Source organism: Poecilia mexicana, unplaced genomic scaffold (genome assembly GCF_051168715.1).
Source record: "Poecilia mexicana isolate PSO_F unplaced genomic scaffold, ASM5116871v1 scaffold_13, whole genome shotgun sequence".
Lineage (NCBI taxonomy): Eukaryota > Metazoa > Chordata > Actinopteri > Cyprinodontiformes > Poeciliidae > Poecilia > Poecilia mexicana.
This window is the reverse complement of record NW_028263382.1, coordinates 31,599,964-31,614,901: the sequence shown is the minus strand read 5'-3', so window position 1 is coordinate 31,614,901 and position 14,938 is coordinate 31,599,964. Positions and strand designations below refer to the sequence as shown.

The window sequence follows — 14,938 nt, the reverse complement described above, 5'->3', positions numbered from 1 at the left end:
ACATGAAACTTCCTAGGTTTTAGAATTTAACCCTAGAAATCAACAAGAAATCAAAACAAGAGTCCCTTAATCTGGTTCTGTGTAGCAGAGTGGAAATTTATTAAAGCTTTTATAGAAAATGCTTTTTTTTTGTAAATACAACTTCAAAATGTCTCTTGTTTGTATGAATGAGTTCAATTTAGTTAAAGATGTTAGATTATTAAAACAGTAATTGCAAAAGAATTTCACATGAACACATTACTCTCAATCACACTTTCTAAATCTATAATTATTCACTCAAACTCGTCCTCTGATATCAGTGAAAAATCAGATTCATAAAACTGGCTGCAGAAGTTTACTTCCGGGGGGAAAAAAGAAAGAGAAAAGTCAGAAGATTGAATTTTTGGAAGCAATTATCCAGAATGGCCTCAGGAAGAGCAGGTCAGCATATTACAGCTCATGGTGGCATCAGATGTGACAGGCCATGTCCCCTCAACGCACAGCTCACATCTTACACTGAGCAAAGTCCAAAGTCATCAATATTTAACTCGGCTTAATTGTCACTGTGCCACAGCAGGCTACTGACAGTTCATCCAGTTCTCTCTTTTGTTGTAAAATATGTATGTTTTACATGTAATATGTGTTTTAAAATGGCTAGTATGCATTTCCAATCAAAGTTGGTACAGTTTCAATGTTTTCAGTATTTCAGGCAGACCTGTCAGCCAATCTGGTAGCTCATTAATGCCGCCTGTGTTTAACCTGCTGGATTCTGAAAGATGACATGAAAGAGAATATTTAACTGAGCCCAAGACGTCAATGGAGTCTCCTCAGATTATAACTTATTTAAATTCAAGAGTCAGCTCAGTTTGCAAAGTCTGCAAAAATGCCTTCTACTTTTCAAACCCATGAGTCCTGAACTGGGCAACTAACATACTTTATTGCTATATATTTATATTTAAAGGGGCAGTATTATGTACATTTTACTTATTTGAGCTTCACATCATGTTGCAATGTTACTCCTTCATCAGTAACACACCTGGAGTGTTGCTTTGATTCTTTCATGCATGTTTGAGAAATCCTTTAGTCTCCTGTGGCAACCATTCAACTGTGTATAACGCCAGGTGGACCTAGCCCCGCCTTCAAGACACAGCTCCTCCTCCGTGTTGCAGTTTCCAAGCTACAGAGCTTTTCCCTCACAGAGCAGTCCTCCCCCTGCGACTCCTCTACTCAGCTCCTTCAGACTAGCCAGCAGCAATTGGGAAACACCTGGTGGAACTGAGCATCTGCACTGCTGGTAAAAACGTTGTTAAAGGGTTAATAGAAGAGCTATGTTGTAGGTTCCTGAAGGCGGCGTTTCAGAAAGAGAAGTTTCTTAAAGAGACAGAGGCCCAATTTCAAGGTGTTAAATCACAAGGTCAGATTTCTTTAAAGTCATATAATATATTTTTCAAGTCATAAATAGCATTTTTTTAACAAATGAAGTTAACACATAATACCGCCCCTTTCAACATCAAGAACTACTTTTTAAATATTTAGTATTTTCTTTTTAGATTGACTTATCAATAATTTACATAAGAAATTAAGACTGAAATATGTTTATCAATATATTTGTTCTTGCAGAGTTAAGCAGCAGGTCTATATTATTTCAGCAAAAGAGAAAAAAAATCATTTAGAGCTAATTTTCCATTGACTTGTGAAAATGGATGAATAATAACCATCTTTTCTTTACAAAAATATGTGTGGCAGGAAGCTTTCAGTATGAGGTCAGTTCTTTGTTTGCAGAGATAAAAGCGGCAAAGATTTCGTACTTATTCCTCGAAACATAACACCTCCATGTACTGGTGGGTTTTACTAAAAGCTCCTTTATTGATTTTTTTTTTTTTTTTTTGGTGCGAAGACGAAATGCAAAACTGTGTGCTACAAAATAAATATATCTTGGCAAAAATAAAACAGACTGCTGGTGTTCTGGTGACAGCTTTAGTTTGTGTTTACATGTTAATGTTGATGAGTCATGTAAACAAAAGCACTTCTGCGTTTATCATTGTTAGATTTTTAGGAACAGGCAGACAGAGGCAGACAGTTAATGTTTGGCAAACTTGGAAGATTTTTTTTCTAACCGTAGAAATTGATAATTAGAGCTTTCCAGACATATGACAGAAGAATGAAACCAAGATAAACACCCAATGAACATGATGAATGTTAGATATTTTTATTGTTATTATTTAAAAGTGAGGAAAAACACTGAATTTATCCCATACGCTTTTTCTGAAGTCAAAAATTACACGTACAGAGGTGGAAGTAGACAGCTGGAGATGCAGCAACGGTTTATGTAAACAGTCATCAGTCAGAATGATGAACCCATTATAAAACCATCTCAAACAGGCTTATGTTTAACAGCAAGGTGCAGACTGTAAATACATAAGCTGTGTTAACTGGGATGGGTCACACATCAGCTTTTAAAGACGCCTGCCAAAATATACGGAGCCATTTAATGATAAAACTCAATGTCTCAGCCTGGCTTAGGAAATAAAACATGAGAAATTGGTTGACAGAAGCAGCATAATTTGATTGACAAACATCTTGTCAGTCAAATGTCGATTATGATGCTTTTTAATTACACTGCGCCGTAATGTAACCTCTCTATATATTTTTTACATGTTACAATCACAAACTTCTATTTGTTTTGTTGAGATTTGATGTAACAAATTAACAATCAGAGAAAGAAAATGATGGAAAGTTTAATAAATGAAGAAATCTAACAATGTGGCATGTGTTTGTATTTAGCCTCATCTAAATGAAATCCAGTGCGAACAAAGGGTTTTAATGTCTTAGATTGCCCCAGAAAACCTGAGTTATAGATTTATAAAACTGCCATTCATTATCAAGCTAATTTGAATTGGCTTGAGCTACTTTCCAAACAAGAATTAGCAAAAAATCCTTCAAACACCACTTTATTGTCTATGGACGTTGTGTTGCTCTATCAAACATCCTAATCAAATTCGTTAAACTTGTGGTCGTAGGGTGACAAAATGGGAAAAGAAAAATAACACAAAGGCGACAGTCTAATGTATATAAACTTCACTTTCTTTATATTGAAACTTCAAAACTGACATTCTGTAATTCAAACATCTTACATATCTTTATAAAAATCCACTAATAATAAGTGAAATTCCTCCTTTGGTATTGAAAGCACAGATCTTAGAGAGCTTTCAAGAACAGCATGTCTCTTAAAGTTATGTTTTTCATTCAGTCTTCAAGTAATGAAAGTAAAGGTTTGCTTCTCCCATAATACGGTGAAGGAGCTGGAAGGTCAAAAAGGCAAGAATGTTAATACAGAGAAGAGGCAGGGATGTCGAGAGACATATGATATATGATGATAGGATGTCTACACACACACAAACACACGCACACACACACACACTGAGGTAATGCAGTTAGAAGAAATAATAAGTGACAGATACAAATCAGTGGGAAGGCATCTTATTGTAGCAGCTGGATTGAGTTGGCAAACACAAAGCCTGGGGGTCTCTGTGTTGTCACACTGAGGGGAGATCGGTCTGCCTGAAACTAAGACTGAAAACCTGAACATAGAGATGAGAAAATGATCACATTTTGGTCTTTGTTTTTCATTTTTATTACAGTCATGTTTAAGATTGAATGGTCTTATATGACTGGCTCAGTGAACAGATGTTTTTTTTTCCAGATCAGAACTATGGGGGTGGGGGGTCGCTTACAAGATGAGCAAAAATGTTCATCTTAGTTATGTTGGTTTTGTGTAACACCAAATTTTCGATGAACATAACAAAAACATTACTAAAATTGCGAGAACAATGTGTTTAGTTTATATTCTCTCTTATAACAGTTCTTAGCAGAACTGTTATAAGAGTTCTTAGCAAATATTTATTTATTTTTTTATTATTTAAAACAAATATTTATTTTCTATTTGTTTTTAAATATAATTTTCACCATCTACCCTATAAATGAAAAAGTAAACATCTTACTTGACCCATTTAAACTCCAAGACAACTTTCACTCGTATTTTTTGAATTATACATATAATCTCAGTTTTAACTTTAAGATTTGTGCTTTTGGGTATTCTTATCCTGCTTCTGATTGGAGATTTTGTCACTTGACTAAAATAATGACCCAAGTCATTTTTTGATAAAAGATAAATTAGTTTTAAAATATAATTTTTGTCAAAAAATGACTTAGAAAAGTAACGATTTAGAAAAATGTCATTTTATATCAGTTACTATTGATCTTAGTAACACAACCTTCAGCTGGTTTAAATCACATTTCAGCTGATCCACCTCATATCCTTCCTCCTGCAAAGTTGTTTCCAGTTCCATCTGGCGTACCTCAGGGCTCTGTTCTCTGGCCTTTCATTTCAAAGCTCCCTTTCCTTGACTACATTTTTTTCAAATAAAGTGTTGATGTTTCTTGCTAGATGAATGACACCCAAATGTATTTCTACCAAATACAACCATATTATTTTCCCAACTATTTCTGTAGCTTCTTAATAGAAATTAAACCTTGTTTTTAACCTGTTTCTTAAAACTTAATAACAAAACAGAACTCATCATCAGGGTGGAAAACCATCACCAACATTTAATATGACAGTTTTTAATTATTAACTCAATAGCTCTTCCTTATAGATTTAGGAGTTTGTGTGCTTCCTGCATCAGAAATGTATAATTTCTTTTTAAAGACACAAAACAATGAACATATTTTCAGCTCTGTAGCATTTTTCATCTTCGCTCATCGTTTTGTCACTAAAACTCTCTCCATTAATCATATCTTTCTGTGAAGCTGTTTTCAACAGCTTCTTTGTCTACCAGTTAAATTCCTATCAATTACAAATTTCTGATTCTCAGTTTTAAGACCATTAATCATAACAACTTCTGAAGATCTCTTGCACATCAGCCACTCACAATCAATGAAACAACTAACATTGTTTAATTGGAAAAAATTATATATGCAATAGTTTTTATATTTCTTGACTTGTTCTTGTTAAGAACATTCATATTAACAGCATAAAAAATTAGAAATGCACCAATATGAAAAATCGGGCCTATGTCGACATCCGATATTAATATTGCTGTAATAACCGATAACCGATATTTGAAATTTGACATTTTTATTTATTTTCAATCATTTTTCACCTTTAAAAATGACTGTAAAAAAAGAAAAAAAAATATTACAGAAATAAATTTAAATTCTTATCAGTGGCAAGAACACAAAGTGTTTGAACACAAAGATATTGTTTATAAAGATATACACCTTGAGTTAATCCTCCCACAGTCCTTTGCTGCATCATACTGCTATCACATGACCACATGACCACATGACCGTCCTCCTTCCCTTCCCCTCCAGAAACAAACTAGGATGGAAATAAGTACCAGTTTTATTTATAGAACTGATACCGATATGTTGAAAAATAAGACCAACATTTTCTGATTCCGATGTATATCATGTATGCCTATAAAAAGTTGTTGCAACTTTTTACATATTTAGTATATGAATTAACTGCACTTTAAAAATCCAGCAAAAAATCTTCATATCCTTCAAAGTGTTTTCCAGAATTTGATCCCATTAGTCGAAGCAGTGCAGCTGTTCTACATGTTATGACTCGGCCTCAGATGGCTGATTTTTCTTTTTTTTTTATTTTGATACTAGTGTAGGGTTGCATCTCATTGTCCATGTTGCCAAAGAACTCACTGGTTTACTCCAGTATTCTCCAGAGGGACTCCAAGCCATCTGACATGTTAATGTTTTATACTCCCAAACACTTTAATGAACATGTTAGCCGACGGTGATGAAGATTTATTAGGATTATCCGCTTCCTTCAAAGGAAGCTGGCATAACCATTAAAATGCACAGGGTTTTCATGAATAGTCATGACTCTCACTTCTAGCGGCTGTTCGCACATTATCCACAACAACAGGGGTGAAGACAGGGCAAGTTATGCTTGTTTAGTATGCTAACCACAGTAGCAGCTAATTGCCTTCAAATTACCTTCAACGTGATAGCAGAAAAATGCTAAATTAAATCAAAGCTGTGTGTAATTAGAAGTTAAACTCTACACCACATTTCTTGTGTTAGCTTACATGAGCATTCTCCTTGTCTGCTTTTTACATGTTGTCACATGTTGTATCCAATTAAGATTTCATGAGAGAGGCCAACACAAAGTAGTGGAAAAACTCTAAAGTGAAAGGAAAGTGTGATAGAGCTTTTTACAATACATGGCTCCAGCGCCACAAGTTGAAGACCCTTAGCCTATCCCATAAAATGTCCACAATGTATAAAATTTAAAGTGCCTGAACTCTTTTGCAAGCAATTTTATTACACAAATGAAGATCTACCGTAAAGAATTAAAATCACCAACTGTATGCAATTGCTAATAATTTTTTGTCAGTCAGGTTATTTCTCCCAGAAAGTTCGACCTGACAAAGTGTTAAGCCGACCTTGAGTTGATCAATTAGTAACTTTTTTTCCCCACGTTGAAATACCTTTCCAGAGCAGCAGCAGGAACTGTCACTGGACAGCATCAAAACCTAAGCAGATGACAGATCGGACAGATACATCTGTCTGAAAAAAAAAAAAAAAAAAAAATCAAATAAAACCTGCTTTAACATCTGCTGCTGCAAACATGGATGCCTCCAGTGACAGGCTTTTCTGCTGTAGATGGGTCCGCAACAAGGTTCCCACGGCCTGCAGAGACGAGCTCTACCACATCCTGAGGATGACGGGGCCTCTGGTAAGAAACGCTTCAACTCATATATTCATTTTTGAGTGGATCAAGATTTTTCTAGGAGGAGAATTGAGTTATAATGATGTGTTTTTAGTCACGGCTAGATTCATGCTTAGTGGGGTTTTCCTGACTGTGTGTATGTGTGCGTGTGCATGTGTGTGTGTGTGTCTGTGTGTGAAACAGGTTTTTATATCCTTGTGGGGACCTATCTCTTTCTCCAATGTGAGGTTGTGGGGACCACTGCTTTTTATGGGGACCTTTCTTGGTCCACATGAGGGAAAATGCTGATTTTGGGCTAGAGGTTGGGTATGTGATGGCTAGGTGTTAGGGTTAGAAATTGGGTAATGGTCAGGTTGTAGAAAATGATTGGAAGTCAATGTAAAGTCCCCACAAGACATGAAAACACAAATGTGCATGTGTGTGTAAAGACAGCTGTGCAGAGTAATTGGAGTTATAATAGATAGAATATGAAACCTTCTACCTTATACGTGTGTTGGTGCCGCCTGCTCCATGAATCATGTTTGTATTTGTAGCTACTCTCCAGAATTCTCCATTACCTGCTTCCATTTGTTGTCACAATGTTCTGCGGGCGCCTGGGAAATGATGTGATGGCTGGTTATGGATTAGCCTCCGCAGTAAGTGCTCGTATTCTATCATATTTTTTAAATAAGGTTTGGAAGCATAAACACAAAAAAAGACCAAAATGTGACTCACGTTTTACTGACACTGCTTAAAACTAATGTTTTAATCAATTTAAACTGTCATAAGTAGCAAAAATATTAGCAAACAAACAAGGACCGCCTAAGTAAAGTGTACAAAAGTATGCTTTGAATTGATTCCAGGCCATTAACGTTACCACGGCAGCCACGGGATGCGGTCTGGGACTGGCATGCGACACGCTGGTGTCCCAGGTTTGAAAACTTGATGTTAATATTTCTTGACTCGCTTTTAACTGACTTCACATCCTAACTATTCATTACTGTGCTTCGCTGAATGATTACTGCCGCCTCTGCGGTGCTGCCAGACGTTCGGGGGTAAGAACCTGCTGCGGGTGGGAGTGATCCTGCAGCGGGGGATCATCATCCTGATGCTGTTCTGTCTGCCCTGCTGGGGGCTGCTCATTAACGCCGAGGCCATCCTGCTGTGCATGGGGCAGGAACCCGAGGTGGCGAGGTAACTACATGCAGCTGAGGCTGCTCAAAACACCAAGTCATTCTTTATTTGTAGCAAAATGTGAACTTTAAGATTAGCTCTGTGTGCTGAAATATTGCTGTAAAAAATCTGGTAATTAGTTTTAAGCACTGTTTCTTATTTCCAGAGTAGCCCAGCTGTATATGACAGCCTTTATTCCTGCAGTACCAGTAAGTTTTTGCCTTTCTTTAACACGTTGAGCCTTGACTTACAGACCAACACAAAATTAATTTCTTGCTGTCACTTAACCGAAAAAAATATAAATAAAAAATTCAGTTCAATCATGCATACAAAAGAAGTACAAAATTATGAAGTGGATAGAAACCAATAGCTTGGTTTTTAAAACTTTTCTCAAATACAAATTGAAAATTCAAATTGTTGTGTGCATTCCTATCCATTATCTTTTTCTCAGCTATACCAAGGAAACAACTATCAGTTGACAACAGGAGTCAGTAGGAAATGAAATATCTCACACTGTGCAGCCTATTCAATTAAATTCAACTGAATTGTTATTTTAAAAAGTTTAAATAACAGAAAATAATGCAAATTGCAGAGTTGTAGAAGAAGGAAGCAGAGTGAGGAAAAGTGAGTGGTCAGTTTGTCATCCAACAGCCTAAACATATAGCAGCAAAGAGTGTATTAGAATATGGAACAACTGCAAAATGACCACCACGTGTTAATCCACTGGTACCTCTACAGGAACTTGAGGGATCCATACTCACTTGGATCCTATTTTCAATTTGAATTTTTGGAAGAGCAAACAGGTGGAAGAATATGATCTTGTCAAAAACAAAATATTAAAATGAACCTTATCAGTCCCATATGGATGTTTTCCTTAAGAAGGGACAGGGAGGCTGATCAGAGTTGAAATGTAGATATATGGAGCTAAAAACATGGCAGTCCTGTCACAAAGCCAGGGAGAAACTGGAATTTCATACTAGGCAAATGTTTTACCTTAACAACCCTAAATATACAGCCAAAGCTACAAAAAGAATGGCTTCAATCCAGGAATCTTTAGGTCCAAATTAACATCCAGAGCTAAATTTTATTGAGATTCATCTAAAGGAAGTTCATAGATGCTCTTCTTTGAAAATAAATAAATAAGTTCCTGGATGACTAAAGCTCATAGACACATGCATACCTCAGAAAAACTGATTGTAGCAAGAGGTACAAAGAACTGACAAAGGGGTTATGAATAATTTAGTTAGGCTCTGCATGCAGACCCTATCCTGCCTACAACACCAATTTTATTCTTTCCTTTTCTCTTAGGCCATGTTTCTGTATAACCTTCAGGTATCCTACCTGCAGAACCAGGCAAGCTATGACGTTGTATTTATTATTTCTATAGGAAAAATGTCGTCTTAACTTGTGGTGCTACTAACACCTGCATGCTTGCGTTTTTAGGGAATAATCATGCCCCAAATGTACACTGCTTTGTTGGCGAACATTGCCAACCTGGTGACAAACTACGCCTTCCTTCACTGGATGAGTCTGGGCGTAGCGTAGGTGTTGCTTACCGTCCCAAAACATTTACTCACAATCACATAAGGTTCTGAGTGTGACCTGACTCTCTTTGCAGTGGTTCTGCAGCGGCCAACACTCTCTCACAGATTTATATCTGTGTTTTTCTGTTTGCCTACATTTGGTGGAAGAAGCTACATGTGAACACATGGGGAGGTGAGCAGTAGGTGCTTTGACCTACTGTCTTTTTGTTGTTTGTTTTTGGCTTCACATAACTCATCGAAGGATAAATAGGAGTCTTTCTCCCCCTGCAGGTTGGTCTGTGGAATCGCTGCAGGAGTGGGGATCCTACATGAAGCTGGCCATCCCCAGCATGTTGATGGTTTGCTTTGAGTGGTGGGTGTATGAGTTTGGGGGATTCTTTGCAGGTAATTTTGCAGCAGACAGCCAGTATCAACCAGTTCACTTCTGTCAAAAACAGCTTGAAATGAAAACCAGTAGCAGAGACTGAGGGTATGAGGAGTCATTTTTCATATTTAGGAACACTTCATGAAGGCGACATTAGTTTGGTCATTAGCTTATATATCTGAATTTATTTGAGGATGTTGTTCATCCCTTCAGATAATCAGAACAAGTGGAAACTTAACTGTTTTGGTAATAAAGCATGTCCAAACAAGTTGTCAAATGACTCAACTTACCCCCAAAACTACAATTTCAACTTTGTGTCCAGAGCTAAAATGTTATATTTTTATATGTTGTAGCTCACATATAGCACAATTGGCATATCAAACAAATTTTGAAAATATCTGAACATGATTCTTATGAAAATTATGATTGACAAAATTCACTTTTAAGAGTGGAAATGTTTTTTTTTTTTTTTTTTCTTTTTTTAAGGAATAAAAGTCTAACAATTTTACCTTCACAATCTCAATTAACTATTTGGTCACATGATAAATGTTGTCTAGCAACAAGGAATGGCTCAACTTACCCCAGTCACTCCATCTCTCATATTTATTACTTTTTGTAATAATCAGGAATGCTGAGTGAGGATGAGCTGGCAGCCCAACATGCTGTGATAATGATCGCTTTCATCACTTACATGGTAAGGTTTATGGCATTCTAAAATCTCACATTTTAGGGAGTTGAATCGTAGATTTCTCGAACATTAATTGGAGATTGATCTCAGCATTTGCAGACAAACCTTTTCTGTGTTTATTTTAATTATTTTTATGTTATTGTTTATTTAATAGGTACGATACATAAAGTAACATAAATCAAGAGAACATGTTGCCTTCATCTTTATTTGAATTTTCATTGACCATATAATTGCACAATTTGACATTTCAAAGATAAATTCATAGCATTTTTTTTTTTCTTTGATTAAAACGTTTTGGCACTAGGATGGTGTTTTTTTTTGTTGTTGTTTTGGTTTTTTGTTTGTTGTCCGTATCGAAATTTGTTTATTTCGCAAAACATGGAAACAGTTTTCCCGTGATCAACAGCCGGACATTTCACCAGCACAAAACACGAAGAAGATGACAACAGGAAGTAGATGGAGGATGACACCGCGGCATGTTTTAGAATCAAAACAATTACTTTTAATATTAATATTTAATATTAAATAACCAGTGCAGTTCTGGGTCATCTTTAGCCAATTGTTAATGACTGATATCAGTTATGTGTTTTATTTTTCCATAATTTGGGATCTGTAGTTCCCTCTTGGAATTCAAGCTGCGGCCTGTGCGCGTGTGGGTAACGCTCTGGGTGCAGGAGACACCGCCAGAGCTCTCCTCGCTAGCAAGCTGTCGCTCAGTCTGGCAGGTGAGGTCAAACATTGGAAAATGAATCATATTGTTTTCTTGATCTTCTTTATACTTTTTGATAAATTTGTCATTTCTTCTGTTATTTCTCAGTTTCCTTTGCTCTGGTTGAAGGCGTTGTGCTTGGCTGCACTAAAACAGTCATCGGCTACATCTTTACCTCTGATGAGTGAGTATAGTTAAAGCTGCAGTATGTGACTTTAATTTAATTTTTTATTTTATTATTTTTTTTACATATTTGTATGTTGTGACAGAATGTCATGAGACATACAATCTGTGAAAAGTTCGATCTCCCTCACCTTCTCCCTGTGCTGAAGAAATGCACCGCCCCTTACCAAAAACAACCAATCAGAGACAGGAAGAGGGTCTTAGCGCTGTCAATCATCCTCATGAATGCGCTGCTAAATGTGCCACTAGAGGAGAGGCAACTTACTGTCACAAGAAAAGCATTTTTCCACCTTCATCAGTGGTCATGCTAACTAGCCTGAACATTCAGAACAGGCTATGCTAGCTGCAGCTAGCAGAGAGCGTGAGGTTACATTAAAAGATAAAAGTTACATACTGCAACTTTAACTGTTCTCATTTGTAAAAAGAAAAAAATCTTTCTGTAATGGAAAGTGAATATTTCAATGTAATCCTTTTTTTTTTTTTTCAGGAATATTGCAAGAATCGTGTCGAACCTGATGACTGCATACTGCTTCCTCCAGCTCTTTGACGGCCTTGTGGTGAGTCACTGCATGCAGAGCAAATCTGTTTGCCGTACCGAGCCAAAAGTCTCACATGAGCGTCTCCTGTCCTCTCAGTGTGTGTGCACCGGCATCTTCTTGGGCACAGGCAAACAGAGGATACCAGCTGTGGCAAACTTCATTGCATATTACTGTGTGGGGCTGACGATGAGCGTGGTTCTGATGTTTGTTGCAAAGTTGAGAGTTTTAGGTAAGTCTGTGAAGTGAAACCGGCTTGCTGTTTTCGTCAGCGTTCGGGGCAAATTAGTGTTTGCACAGGAAACGAAGGTCGTAACAAGTGAGGCCTGCTGTGCTTCTGACAGAACCATTTGTCTTTTCTCTGCAGGCTTTTGGCTCGGGCTGCTCATTTGTGTTGTCCTGCATTCCACTTTCTACATTATTGTGATCTTCAGGCTAAACTGGAAGAAAATGACAGAGGAGGTATTCCATCTTTCTAGCAGTTTGACAGTTATTAGGCATATTGAAGGTGGGTGGATTTATCAAAAATGTGGATGATATCAATATCAAGTCGGTATCAGTATCGGATTGACACTACTGAGATAAAATCAGTTCTTTAGTTTCAAATTCCCTCTTGAAATATTATTTATTGTTGCGTTGTAGTCTCTAATCTCTACTGTAAAACAGATTTTGCTTTGATTTGCTCTAAAACAAAAATTTTTTAACACTTTATTTAGAAAACGTTTCAGTTTGTCATGGAAATATGATATTAAAGAATTTTGTGGACACCCAAAAATACTTTGATTTTTGGGTGTCTACAAATGTATCCTTCTTCCTTCATTACACAATTATAAAGCATACAGTAAAAAGCTAATTACTTTGTTTGTTGGGTGTCTACTTTAAAGACACCCAATTTTAGCAAAACAATTCAAAGAAAAAAAAAGTGTGAAAGTCTAATTTTGATGATATACTTCAATAACAAGTGTTGGTATCTGTATTGGTATCGGTCATATTGGTTACGTATTTACTTGTTGTTGGATCGATACCAAAATATACAGCAGGACACAAATTTAGAGTGTATTGATAACATACAGTGGCCTGCAAAAGCATTAATTCCTCTGTAATAGAGTAATAGTTGTAATGCAGGTTGTAATAGGAACGAGGCGAGCAACTCCATAGCAACCGTCATGACAGTTAAGTTACAGATACCTACCAAGATGGCTGTCAGTTACAAAGTTCACAGAAATGTGATGTCACATGAGAGCTTTGTATTCAGTTCCAGTTCTTTTGACAATTCTATTCTTCCATAAAAGCCAGACATGTGGACTGCAGGACTGGTTATATGAACAGATTCTCCCACCCAGGTTGTGAATCTCTGCAGTTTCTCAAAAGTCACCTTATTTACCAATTAAGTGGCTGTTCAAGACTTCTGGTAGCACTAGATTTTATGTAGGAGTATCTGAATAAAAGAGGTTGAATACAAATAAATGCCACACTTGTTTCTTTTATTGTAAAAAAAAAAAAAAAGAAGAAAACCATGTATCCTTCTTCCTTCATTACGAAGTTATAAAGCATAGAGTAAACGGCTAATTGCTAAATTTTGTGCTTTTTTGCTTTTGTTTCCAGGCTGTAAAACGGGCCAGGAAAAAGACTCACCTGACTCTGTTAGGAGCAGATGACCCGTCAGACAACAGCACAGCTAACGGTCAAGCATCAAACAATGGAAATGTAAGTCAACTGCTATTTTTAAAGGGGCAGTATCATGTAAAACCGACTCTTTTGAGCTTTACATCACGTTATAATGTTAATCCCTCATCAAAAACGCACCTGGAGTGTTGCTTTGACTCTCATGCATGTTTAAGAAATCGTTTATTCTCCTATAGCAACCATTTAGCTCTGCAAAACGCTTGGGTGGACCTAGCTCCGCCTTCAAGAGCTCCGCCTTCAAGAGCTAGGCTCTTGAAGGCGGAGCTAGGTCCTCCTTGGAGCTACCGAACTAGCCAGCAGCAATTAGCAAATACCTGCTGAACTGCACATCTGCTGAGCTCATCATACAAGCTACTTCTCAGTGCAACGCTGGTAAAAATGTTGTTAAAGGGTTAATAGAGGAGCCATATTGTGATCACTTCCTGAAAGTGGAGTTTCAGAAAGAGCAAGAGTTCTTAAAAAGATAGAGACCCAATTTCAAGGTGTTAAATATCAAAGTAAAATTTCTTTACAGACATATACAACATTTTTATAGCTACTGAAGGTAACGGTTACTTTATTTACTATAAAATAACACTATCTGTCTGGAAAACACAATACTGCTTCTTTAACAGTCTAAGCTGATTTGCTATCAGTTCCCTATATTTTTTTTTTAAAGTCCACCGATGGGTACACACCTGTGAAAATCCAGCAACATGATGGGAACAGTGAGACATGGGTCGAGCAAGAGGTGAGACAGCAGAAGAGCGGCCACCTCTCCACCACCCAGCTGATCATCAGGCGAGGCCTCACCATGGTTACGGCGCTGGCCTTTCTGGCGGTGGGAACAGCCGTCCACTTCCTGGTCCCCTTGCCAGAGATGGAAACCAACTCTACTCTTGACGGGATCAACACAACATTTACTCCTCATACAACTTCTTCACCTGTCCTCTAAAAATGAAATATGGTATCTTAATTCTCAGTCAGATTTGAATGTTTATGGACTGTGAGCCAAAGGGTAAAAAGTGCTTTCAGATTTTTTTTTTTTTTTTTTTTCAAAATGAGGAGAATTAATATTGTTAGAAATAAAATAAAACGTTTTTCACCAAGTTATTTCCATAGACACTTTATCCTGCTTAGGACTTTAAGAGGTTAAATGGATGATCACATTTGTCACCTAACAAAAGACGAACTTAACCTTGATGATCCATTATGCAGAGATTGTGTCATGCTTGTGATTATGGGACTCCTCAAAGCAACTATAAAAATACCAAAACCTGACCGCAAGAAAACGCATCTGTATTTAGCCTGTAATTTGTAAAAAAAAAAAAAAAATCTAAACACTTGTTTTATTTGAGCCAATAAAA

General features: G+C 36.9%; 1 protein-coding gene across 1 annotated transcript; it reads left to right on the top strand.

The window, feature by feature from the left end:
• The first annotated feature begins 5,586 nt into the window (after positions 1 to 5,586).
• On the top strand, positions 5,587 to 14,881 carry LOC106915415 (multidrug and toxin extrusion protein 1-like). Its single transcript, XM_014983004.2, has 17 exons — positions 5,587 to 6,736; positions 7,264 to 7,365; positions 7,573 to 7,641; positions 7,755 to 7,903; positions 8,049 to 8,091; positions 9,191 to 9,235; positions 9,326 to 9,423; positions 9,501 to 9,598; positions 9,697 to 9,810; positions 10,417 to 10,484; positions 11,095 to 11,203; positions 11,296 to 11,371; positions 11,858 to 11,927; positions 12,006 to 12,138; positions 12,274 to 12,368; positions 13,512 to 13,613; positions 14,251 to 14,881. Exons 1-17 carry the CDS (start codon positions 6,629 to 6,631, stop codon positions 14,524 to 14,526), a joined length of 1,755 nt encoding a protein of 584 aa, XP_014838490.1. The 5' UTR covers positions 5,587 to 6,628; the 3' UTR covers positions 14,527 to 14,881.
• Positions 14,882 to 14,938: the final 57 nt, after the last annotated feature.